Here is a 12505-nt window from a genome sequence, read left to right as displayed (position 1 = left end):
TATTCACAATCAAAGAAAAAAGAAAAAAATAATTGTAAATACGGTATCTTCATTTTGGTTATGAGACATGCTATGATAAAGAAAAATAAATTATTGTGATATTGGAAAAAATCATTCTCACATGACACTCTTCATAACTGCTGAAAATGTCCACTACCCATTGCCAAATAATACCGTGATCTCCTCATGTCCTGGGTTGCTTGCAGGATTTAGCACTGCTAAGAGCCCCACAGGCTGCTTTAATTCTTCCTTTCATGGCTTCCCTTGTTGTTGGACGCACCTGGTAGACAATTTAGTTAATTCAGACACACAGAAAGAAGTCACTTGGAGAGAAGTCAGGAGAGTGGGCCTGCCAAGCCACCAGTCCTCTTTGTCCAATCTACCATCTGGAGAATAACTGGTCGGCAATTTGTCGAGGCATGAGTGAAAAGTGAGCTGGACATCCATCATGTTGGAGCCACATTGTTAATCTTAGAGTGGAAGGTGCACACCAAGCAGTTGGTACAACATGTGGTTATTCTGTTAAAGTAGTCGGTATGGATTAACCGCAGATCATTATGAATGTTACCTCCCCATTACTTTTGAAAGTGGCTCGTCAGTTCACAGAATGCTGCATTGCAAAACACCATGCTTATTTACGAACCAGTGGCAGAAATCATGGCTATCCTGGAAGTCATTTCCCCCAATTTCTTGATGCAGATGGATATGGTATGGATGGAAATGATTCTCATTGAGAATTCTTCACACTGTACTGTGGTACAATCTAGAGTAACAGGCAGTGTTTGCAGAATCATGGGATAACCACCACCGTAACAAGGACGTCAGCAGCTTTTTCATCCCTTACAGGTCGTCTGATATAATAACCCTTGTTGTGTTTCAGCTGCACCAGCCCCGTTGTGCGCACACGATTTGCAAGACGTTGGAAAACATTGTAAGAGTGATTGACGCATTGTGGATATCTCTCTGCGTTAACATGCGTGGCTGCTGTGCATTCTCTATCATCAGCATGTCGAATGATTCTTCTTTGTAAAAGGCTTTTCCAAAAAAAAAACACACACAACCATATGTAGAAGACTGTTGATGGTTGAAAAAAAGAAGGGTTGACTGTTACAACATAAAATAAAATACGGTCGAAATTGACTTATCAAATTTCAATTGACTTGCTTTCTACACTGCAGTACCTGTACTCTACTAGTTCTGAGTAATTGTGGTGGTATGCTACTTTGCCATATGCTTTGACTCAGAAGCAGACTACTGAATGAATGGCAGTGACCCATATATATATATATATATATATATATATATATATATATACTGTGAACAGTGGAGACTTCTGTTATCACTGCATGACTCATAACCAAAATAGAAATACCTTGTTTACGATTTAGTTTTCTTTTTTCTTCGATTGTGAATAAAGAATGAAAGTTACAAAAAATAGTTTTTGTAAAAGTTGTTTCTTTTTAAAAGTCCTATCCAAAGATATACCTTAACCCGTCTTAGCCCAAACTGATTACAGATGTACAAATTGTTTATAAATGATTAAATAATGTTTATTATAGCCTATAGAAGTATAGTTTATTGAGAACTCATGGAAAATCATATTTACAAACGGACTGTAGGGGTGTCACCTGTAGGTGACATTGGGCAATAAATCTTATTGTCACATTTAATGACTGCAATATCATATTTTATTCAGTGGATAATATTTAAGATAGCATATATGTAATAATACTACTGGATGGGACTGAATCGCTGGCTGAATGTCTGTATGGAGCTTTCCCATAAAGACCACAACATACTTGCACGATATATTGCCGGAATTCACAATATGTCAAGTCTTTTTATATTGCATCTCTTCTTGATACTAACCACGCATTATGACAGGCTGCATCGAGATCAAATGCAAAATTGGGTACCACCATTTCGTTCCATGAAAGCTTACTTTCAAAGAATGAACATTTTCGTCAAATCTATCTACTCCTTCCAATGTATTTGATGTACTATTCAATAACGGAAGGGCAATCCACTTGAATTTTGCTTCGTTTCCCTGCAATAGCACTGACTCGATCTGCTTTCAAAATTGGAGTCACATTGTGTCAGTTTGAAGCAAGAGTGACAATATTATTATCATGCCATCGAACAACAGCATCATCCTGTGTCACAGCGAAAGATATTGCACAACGATTGCGCTTTTTCATGTGCTTAGCGAGGTAGCCAAGATGTGTAGCTGCTGACCATATTTTATATCCAATATGAATATGCTGATTGTCACTATGTCTCCCATAATAGGGAGCCATTGTTTCATGAATAGATTTGTGACTCCACCATATCTTTTCAAACTGTTGGCCAAAATTGCCATTTAGAATCTCGAAGTATCTTCGGACTTTACCAAATTCATCATTAGGAGGAAGATTGAAATTGTCCGAAAGATGTAAATACTTATGGATTTCTGTAAACTTACTTCTCCTCATGGTATGGGATACAAGTTCATTGTGTACATCTGATTTTGTTTCGTAAAACATTGTTATGCTTTGGGGAGACATGTAGCCCGTCAGTAAGAGAATGGCAATGTAAACTTTTTATATCATTTTTGTTCAATTCAATAGAATGATTCCTTTGGAGGGCATACAATTTTGACATTTTACACATGACAGCGAGTATTTCTTCACTGAACAGGAGCTCGAAACATTAGACAAGAGTAAGTTTTGATTCATTATAATCTGTAAATGTTTCATCTACGTCGCCTCTTCCAGATTTACAAGTAAATATTTCTTCTTTGTCAGACCACTCTTTGTTAGATTACGAAAAGAAATATTAGAAGTAGATTATTTTTTTTCTCGGCTGAAGTCTAATACTAGAAATAGATTGTCTTTCATCGCGAGAAATGTTAGAATAACACTGTGTTCTTTCGTAGACCATAATTATTTCTTCCATGTATATTCATATCTGATTTCGGTAGTTTGTTTTTATCTGTTGAAACTTCAGTGTTTACTTCCTCAATATAAGAATTGGACATTGTTATCTAGTCAATTGTTGATAGTCTCGGGTTACTTCCTTCATCATTATCTATTAGTACGTCATTGGCAGAAGTAACGTTGACTTCAAATGTAGGTCTGAGTATTCTTTCTGGAAGATGGTTGATGTCACTGGTTGTTTCGTCACCACTTTCCTCATCGATAACTGGTCCATCAGCCGGTGGAAATATGGTAATATCAATAACAGACGAAGCTCCAACTGTATCTTCGTCCATCATCTCCAGTATTTCATACACAGTCAGACTATAGAAGAAAAATAAGTAACATAACTATACTAATATCATGAGATCGGACGTTTAATGTATCTGACCAATGTCACCTGGAGGTGACATGTCACTTTGTAGTCCCTATATACACTATATGCAACTTTTTTACTTGTTTTTGAAAATTGCATATAAAATATCAATAGTTTAGTAATGTATATATGGAAACTAAAATAAAACTATTTAACTCTTAGTACTATTTTCACAAGCCATTATGTGAAGTGCGCACAAAGTTGAGATTCTTCTGCATCCACGCTGATGTTTTCTTCTCTACTGCTGCAGATTTACGAGCTAGTCCCCAAAAATGGTTGAAATTCAGTTACCAGATGTCTAATAAGGCATTGTCGACGGCGGTTTATGTTTGAATATATTTACTGGTAATTTTGGACAGTTGTTAGGGAGCGTCACCTGTAGGTGACATTGGGACATCAAGAGTTAAGCGACTGGGAACAATTTTGAAATTTCAAATTATGACATATTTTGAGGAGAATTACCTCTGTTGAAGATTGGAATGTGTTGGAGTTATTGGCTGTAATTACTATATTTGTGTCATCTGCAAATAATGTGGAATAACCTACATATTAAGGGGCTGGATTATTTATGAACACTAGAAAAAGTAAGTTAGGGGATTAAAATTGATCCTCGTGGATTTTCGTTATTAATAGTTCCACATGTCGAGGCAGATTTCACAGTGGTATTGATTTCGACTTTTTGTTTCCTACCTATGAGATATGAGTGAAACCATTGGTGTGCAACACCTTTAATTCCATAATAATCTAACTTGTCTAGCAGCATTTTATGATTTATACAGTCAAATGCTTTGGATAAACCATAGAAAATCCCTCAACTTGGAATTTTTTTATTGATTACCTCCAGAATTTTGTCGGTTGTTGCATTTTCCGTGGATTTATTTTTACTAAATCCAAACTGTTCTGGAACTAAAATGTTGTATCTTTCAAGATGATGATATAATCTCTTATACATTACATTTTCAAAGATTTTGGAGAAAATGGTAGAAGTGATAGTTGTTCATATATAATGCTTTTTAGTTGCTCTAAGCAGATGCATTATTATTTCATTAAGAATTCATTTTCAAGAGTATAGATTGTTATTTTTAACAATGTAATTTTTAAGAAGATAGTATTTTCGAAATTCTAATAGTTGTAGTTTTACACTTCATGTTGTTGCTTTTGATGATACCCAATTGTAATCCTGGATGGCTCAAAGTGATCTGCCTTTTATTTCTTAGAGATGTCTACCTACAAAGAGAGCGAAACAGATCGACCATTCGTTAAACCGAATACTGAGGCAATTCACAAGGGAGAAGAGCTTTGCATACTGCCTACAGTGTCAGGCATTCAGTAGCAATATATAATTTCCAATGTTTCCAAATGATTGTGTAAGATTGTAGTGGGAGATAAATAAGTTTGTGTTTGACACTGCGTAGGCAAACTCACATTTGAGGAGGCTTGCCGTTACCTCAATCGCAATTCATGACCAAGAGTTGATATAAGGGGGTCATGAATTGTTATTGGGCAAGATAATGCCGAGCCTCCACTCATGTGAGTTCGTCTGCACAGTGACAATCACAGCCTTATATCTCACTTACTCTAAGCAGTTGAAACATTATTCACTCACTCAAATTAAGAAAGGAGTTGCAGAAACTGTCTTTTTGTATTAAAAATTTTATTGGGAAATCGAGGAGATGTTTTCCTGAAGGCTATCCTTCATTTTATTTCTTTGTAGGTATGTGTTCTATTATCGTGTACTTAGTCGATCCCACGGTCTAACTTTTGTGACTTTTATCTGTGGGGAAATTGGCATAATAGTGTGTAGAAAAATAATCCACATGTTCGGGAAGAATATTAAAAAATGTCATCCTGAAAAACATCACCTCCAATTCTCAAAGAAAACTGCAGTATTTATGTGTTATTTCTGAGGCAGTTGTGACAAATATTTTGAACAAGAAGACAGTTTCAGCAACTTATTTCTTAATTTGGGTGAATGAATGATACCGGTACTTTAACTGCTTGTTTTCGGTAATATTTTACATTCATAGCTTGTGATGTGTCGAAATACTGATACTTCACTGCATATCACTGATGACACGATCCCTGCATAGTTGGAGCCTGGATTGCTGTTTGCGTTTTATCTACAATCTAATAACCCATTAATTAATTCGAAAATTAACAATGTAATATGTCATGATTTTCCATATGTCGCTTAGTTAAAATAATGCGAGATTTATGGTGAATAAAGATGATTTAGGGACAATTTTTTTCAAGTACCGGAAAATGGGGTGAATAGGGACGAATTTTTACTTTATTTCTTTGTGTCAAAACGTAAATATAATAATAAGAGTGTTTATTTGTTCACTCGTTATGAATAAAAACATAAACACTCATTGTTATATTTATTATTTGTCACAAAGAAATAAAAAATAGTAAAAATTCGTTCCTATTCACCTCATTTTACTGTACTTAATAATTTTCCTTGCTAGTCTGATTCTAAAATTGGTTCAGTTTCCTCATATTTTCTCACTGATGCTGGGTAATGTGAGCAATAATTAAAAATGCTGTTCAATAAGGAACTAAATCTTAAACGAACTTTATTTCCTGTGCAACAATTTTAAATTAGGAGTTCTATTTTTTTAAGTTAAAGTTACGTACTTTTCTTGGTAGCTCAGTTGGCAGAGAATTGCCTTACAAAGACTGCGGACTCAGGTTCGAATCCTAGTGATGGCGCAGTTGTACAGGATATGTGGTGAACAAAACCATAGTTCCTGAAAGTTTTTCTCAGGATTCTTCTGTTTCCCTTCAATGATATATCATCACTCACCATTTCAATATTCTTTATCATCATTATAACAGCATTAACCAGTGTCAACATGATGTATTATTGACTGGTGTACAGATGACAACAGTCTGAGGAGGTGTAGTATACTTTTGGGGGTGCGAAAGGACACGCTAATGGGATGTCGTTGGAACATGGCTGAATCGACAGATGACACCAAGTAGCTGAGTCATAATATTAACAAGAAAAGAATCTTTTTGAACTTCACAAAGCAGCAATGCTAGCCTTTGGACCCCTCTTCCATGTATACATTTCATGTATACATTTTACTATTTAAGTAAACATATGTAATTACTTTTATACAAATTTACATGAAAAAAAATTATAAAAATTTTTACAAAAGTCACCATTTGAAAGCTGATAATTAAAATATTTTAGGATTTGGGCCATTCAGCACGTAATATTTGTATTTATGAGGTTGTCTTCAATAAGTGGAGTGGGAGTGTCTACTGGACTTCGGGACTTGCTGGACTGTGAGAATTCGCAGCGATAATGAAATTTTTTCTGCGTATAATAAAGTTACCTGAAAGATACTGCAGAAGAATTAGAAGATATTAGGCAGCTACTTTAATGTATTCGTTCATCTGATGCAGGGCTGGGCACCGGGAGTGAATCCAAACTCTAAACGGGGACGCTTAATATTCATCCATCCCGTCACAGCATCAATGCTGCACAGTGTTTGGCGGGAAAGAAAGGGGTTAAAGAGAAGTCATATGGCTCCCCGTGAGAGGGTAGAATTCGCTCTTGGTGCCCAGCCCTGATCTAATACATGAAAAATAACAAAAAAATCTTTTGAACGAATTTCGAGTTCATGAACATTCTTCTGTGTTTTCGATTTGGAATACAGACTAGTGAACATTTAATTAAAAATTTTATTTCATGTAGGCCTACATTTTCGAATAAATTGACTCGTGGTTACTAAATAAGAACAAAATCCGTCTGATATGAGAAATTGGTGTACTCGAATGGACTGGCTGACATATAGCGTGCCCAGAATCTCTTTTGTGGCATCAGAGATGCTGAAAACTTACGCTTCCACTAAAATCTCAAAATAGAGATATAATTATCTCCTGGCTTAGTTGCCTCACGAGTGATGCCTAATTGATGTCTTAAGGTTGAAACCTGTAGACTAAACAGCAATAATCGAGAGATTTTATTATCTTCGCTGCTTGACTTTCCCAGGGTCCTGTTTCAAGTAGAGAATAATTTCAATGTCGTACTCATATGAATATGTTCTATAGTTTTTCTGTGTAACTATTTGCTTATTGCTGAAATGTGCCAACTTTTCTTTTGTTTGTGTAACTGCTCATGGTAATATTGAAATGGTGCTCCAGTCTTTCCAGTTTCTCTCAGTCAGTTGACAACGCAGGATCTTCTCTTTCATCGCAAGTTGAGGGACATCATCCAAATGACAAACCTCACGAATGTGATGTGTGTGGCAAGGGATTCATGTTGCGAAGCAATCTTAAACAGCACATGCTGGTGCATACTGGAATTAAACCTCACGTGTGTTCGGAATGTGGAAAGGGTTTCACGCAACTCAGCAATCTGAAAACTCACTCAATTGTTCACACTGGCGAGAAGCCTCATGTCTGTGGAGTGTGCGGTAAAGCATATACTTCATTGCATAATCTAAAGGCGCATGAATATGTACATACCGGAGAGAAAAAGAGACATATATGTGAGACTTGTGGTCAGGGATTTTACCAACACGGTGACCTCAAAACTCATAAGTTAATACATACGGGCTATAAGCCTCACGTCTGCAGTGAGTGTGGCAAAGGTTTCATCAAAAGAGGAGATCTGAATATTCACATGGTTGTGCACAGCAAAGAGAGACCTTTCGAATGTGACGTATGTGGAAAGACTTTTGCTCGTAGGTGGAACCTTATCAATCATGCTGTTATCCACTCTGAAAAAAAACCGTATGAGTGTGGTGAGTGCGGCAAAGGGTTTAACCAACTGGCAGGTTTAAAAATTCATACAGTTATACATACCGGTGAAAAACCACATGCTTGTGAGGAGTGTGGTAAAAAGTTTGGTAATATAGGTGCACTTAATAGGCATGTGATAATACACACAGGGGAGAAACCGTTTTCTTGTAATCTTTGTGGTAAAACATTTGGTTTGAAACATCAACTTACGAGACATACTGCTAAACACATTGTTGACAAAGTTGTATGAATGGTTTTTTTAGTTTATTTAACAACATTGTATTAATTATTTAGCGCCGATGGATTGGTGATAGTGAGATGGTATTTGGTGAGATGAGGCCGAGGATTTGGCATAGATTACCTGACATTCGCCTTTCGGTTGGGGAAGACCTCAGAAAAACCAACCAGGTAATCAGCCCAAGCGGAAATCAAACCCATGCCAGAGCGCAACTTCAAATCGACAGGCATGCACTCAGCTGACTGAACTATGTCGGTGGCCTGTGTATGAATGTTGTGCTTGGAACAAGAAATACGAGGCGTGTTCTTAAAGTAAGTTCCATTTTTAATTATAGCTGTCGCATCGCTGCAATCGTTATTTTGCGCATACGTGTTTTCTTCTTCAGTCCTCAGGCAAGCAGTGCATGCAGTTTCAGAGCTTCAGTCCGTGTGTGTGGTTAGTTGTGATCAGTTGAAATGATTAAAGTGATCGAGCACCCCGCTGACTGTGAGATGCGGTCTGTTATCCGTTTTTTGAATGCGAGAAACATCAAACCAGCTGACATTCATCATCAACTTTGTGAGGTGTATGGTGATGTTGCCATTAGTGATGGAATGGTCAGGAGATGGGTTAGAAAGTTCAACGAGGGCCGCATCTCTGTGCATACCGGTCGGCCATCTTTGATCAATGACGATTTGGTGCGTGCTGTCGATGAAAAAATTCATGAGGACAGGAGGTTCACAATTTCTTCGCTTTCCTTGAATTTTCCACAAATGTTGCGGAGTGGTTCGCAGGCAGGTGAATTCTACAATGAGGGGATAGAAAGACTTGTGCCACGACTCGATAAATGCCTCAATAATGGTGGAGATTATGGTGAGAAATAATTGAAGTGTGGGGAATACAATGCTACAAAAATGGTTTATAAATATTTTCCCGTTTACTTTCTACACCCTTTTGGAACTTACTTTAAGAACACGCCTCGTATGTATAGCCTGTGTCGCTTTTGTTTGCCCGATTTTAAATGTTTGTGTGTGTCTTCAAGCAACTGTATGTACAAATTTTCGGTATTAGTTCAGTACCTGGACATCCATTACTTGCTTGTTACCATTTATGCAGCACTGTTTTATTCGTCTTCTTTATTTCACTATTGTATAACTATGACAATCTTTCGACAAATGTATGCTTTAGATTAAGTGACACAATATTAAAAATACGATAAATGTCGGATTTTATGACCATTGTAAAGGATTCTGCCTTGTTTTTGCGCCCTAGACCATAATGAATTCAATCTCGTAATTAAAGGAGGGTTATTTTGTTCTCTCTTTTTTATTTTGTATGTTGATAGTAAATCTCCGTGCAAGAGGTGATATGCATTGTTATATTTTGTTACTAGAAGTGGTGCCACAATACTGAACTGGTACTGGATTTTATCGAATTGTTTCAGGGGTACGCATATAAGTTATTTGTTTCAGTGAATGTACATATTTGGAAAATTGCCATTTTAGAAACTTGGAAAATTGTTCTTAATTGTAATATAAAATACTGCAATAATTCCAAGTAACTCCACTGAAGAAATAAAAATAATTGATGTGAGTTCCATACCAGGGAATTTATCACATACAAATCGCCACATCTAGCAATTACTAACCTTCTCCTTACAGGAAAAGCCATTCCCTTATCCATCACATGGGGAAGTGCCAATTAAGTATCTCAAGCCATGGGCGTTTATACATTTTTCTGCATTGGACATTATAACTGTACATTATTAATTGTACGGTACATCCTGATACATTCTACCAATTTGCCTTTTCACGTTCATTTTATTTATTGTATTGCATTGCATGGATCTTAGGTAAGCAATTTTAGCTTTGCGATGAGGAATAATAAAAAAAATATACATAAATATGTAATACATAGTAAGCAGAACCAATGAGATTTAATAAATAATGGAAAAGTTTCTTCTGCAATTAGTAAAGGTATGCAGGTCACAAGAATTTCAACTTTTATCTATCCAAAGATTCCTCGTGTTTCTCTTGTGTGCCATTATCTAAATGGCTTTATGGTGTATGGCATTACAGATTTAATAATTTTTTCCTATTGGCCAAAAGCTGCAGCTAACCATCAGCATGGATGTTTCAAATCCCAAACTTGGATTATGGAGTTTCATTGTTTTCTGAAAACCTGCAACCTCATTTGCATGATAAGAGGGCGGGGGGAAGTTCCTGTATGTTCAAAAGAACCTTTGCCTTACTTATGGCTACTCTTTGTCATGGAAGAATTGAATCAAATACTTAAAGTGATGTTGCAACACGCAGTTAAATTATTTTTTAATTGTACCGTAGTTGAGACACTGACTCAAATACTCCCATTTAATCGTACTTCAGTCTACCCTCACATTTTACTCTTATATAAAGATATTCTTTTAACAGAATTTACTATTACGAAAATTGTATAATTTGAAAGTCCATAAACAGTAATAATACCGGTAATAATAATGATGATAATAATAATAATAATAATAATAATAATAATAATACGAGGCGCGTCCATAAAGTAACTTTCCCACTCGTCCCACAGCTAGCAAACCATATGTTGAGCGAAGTGACTGCGTGTACGGGAAAGAGTAATGTCCTGGCATGATGCATACGCTAGCAGAACTTCCCGAGTGCTCTCAATAGCTTCGTTGCATTGGTTGAAGATGGACATTCCTATTCCAGTTCCCGCCGTCTGAAGTGCGGTCAGTGATAAAGTTTTTGAATGCACAGGGCATAGCGTCGATTGAAATTGATTGTCAGCCGTGCCAGGTCTATGGTCCTAACTTCATGAGCAAGCAGATGATGCGTTGCTCCACAAGGTCGTCTGTGATGATGGTTGGCCTCCCACTGCGCTCATCATGTACATTTTGGCGTTCTGCTGAAAAATGTCTACAGCAGCAATGCACCATCTGCTTGCCCAGAGACCTGGCACAACTGACGATCAATTTCAATCGGCGCTATGCCCTGTGCATTCAAAAACTTTATCACTGACCGCACTTCACGCGGCGGGAGCTGGAATAGGAACGTCCATCTTCAACCAATGCAACGAAGCTACTGCACATTAGAAAAGTATATATTGTATGTCTGAAGTGCGCCCTGAAGTAACAGAACTTCTAGTGAAAGTGTATTTATTTTTGAAAAGAATCGTAGATGTTAACGTTATTGCACTCTATTCAAATATGTGATTCATAGCTTGTTACTTGAACTGAATGTCCTAACCCTCACCTTTATCTGGGTCTGGAAATAGGATTTATACTGATGCATATTTCATAGCAGGCAGTTATAATTACACAGCAATATAACAGAATGTTGGACTGCATGTAGGCCTGTATGGTCACTATTTAGAAAGTATTTTTAGACTGTATAATATTTACAAAATTGGTTTTTGAAACGTTATCCATGTTATTATATGTCTCAGCATTAAAATTCAAACTTAAGGTTTTGGACTCAGTACAGAATTAAGGTTTTCAGTTGACTGCTTCAGAATTTACCTAGCATTTTTGGGGGCCTTTTTAAGCATACAGGACTCACTTCATCCAGTAAATCAGACTCGGTCTAGTGTGTGGACTTACTCCAAAACTCTGGTTTTGCCCATGGGACTTGCTGTAGTGATGCTTGAGGTAGACAGGATCAGAGAAAAATGTTTTTTCCTCAACTTTAGAGCATTTATTCCATCAACAGGTCCCTTTCATCCTGCTAATCCTCGGACCTCTAATTATTTAATTTAATTAAAAATGTGTCACAGGATTCCATGTGAGCCTCAGTTATATCATTAGATATCAACTATATACAGCCATGACTACCAAGGAACGTCACAGGTGGTGAGAGATGATCTGCTTTAGAACAGCTTCTCCTATTTCTGTGGTATTTCTGGGGCTGCAAATCCACCCATAAAGTTCAATAACCTTATTCCTCATATCCACCTGTGGCTCGTAAATGAAGATTTTGAGGCAGAATCATCTCTGTAAACAAATTGGAAGATATTTTTATTATTATTTTGGATCCGTAGCTTTCATTAATTTTTGCTTTCCACAGTCGGCAGTATTGGTAAAAGTGTTTGAAATTTTTGATAAGACTACAGAATGTTAAGATGTTTTGAGATGTGTAGTAGCATTGACGAGCCTTGCAGAATAGGTCTAGCAGGCTGAGTAGGAAGTTGTCACTGCTT

General features: G+C 36.8%; 1 protein-coding gene across 7 annotated transcripts in view; it reads left to right on the top strand.

Moving 5' to 3' along the window:
- The window catches only part of LOC138707552 (zinc finger protein 239-like), a 50029-nt gene that overhangs the window by 12692 nt on the left and 24832 nt on the right, over positions 1-12505 (top strand). The window contains exon 3 of one of the 7 annotated variants that reach the window (XR_011334268.1): positions 881-1437. The exons of 5 other annotated variants lie outside the window; for them this stretch is intronic. Coding sequence is in view for 1 of the 2 variants with exons in the window: in XM_069837108.1 (XP_069693209.1) it covers positions 7486-8335 (850 nt within the window). In the remaining variant the exon portion in view is untranslated. Of the gene's footprint in view, positions 1-880; positions 1438-7485; positions 10056-12505 lie in introns of those variants that run through there. One more of the 7 variants, XM_069837108.1, reaches the window with a different exon arrangement.

The sequence above is a fragment of the Periplaneta americana genome, chromosome 10 (genome assembly GCF_040183065.1).
Source record: "Periplaneta americana isolate PAMFEO1 chromosome 10, P.americana_PAMFEO1_priV1, whole genome shotgun sequence".
NCBI classification, from domain to species: Eukaryota; Metazoa; Arthropoda; class Insecta; order Blattodea; family Blattidae; genus Periplaneta; species Periplaneta americana.
This window is presented reverse-complemented; position numbering and strand designations above follow the sequence as displayed.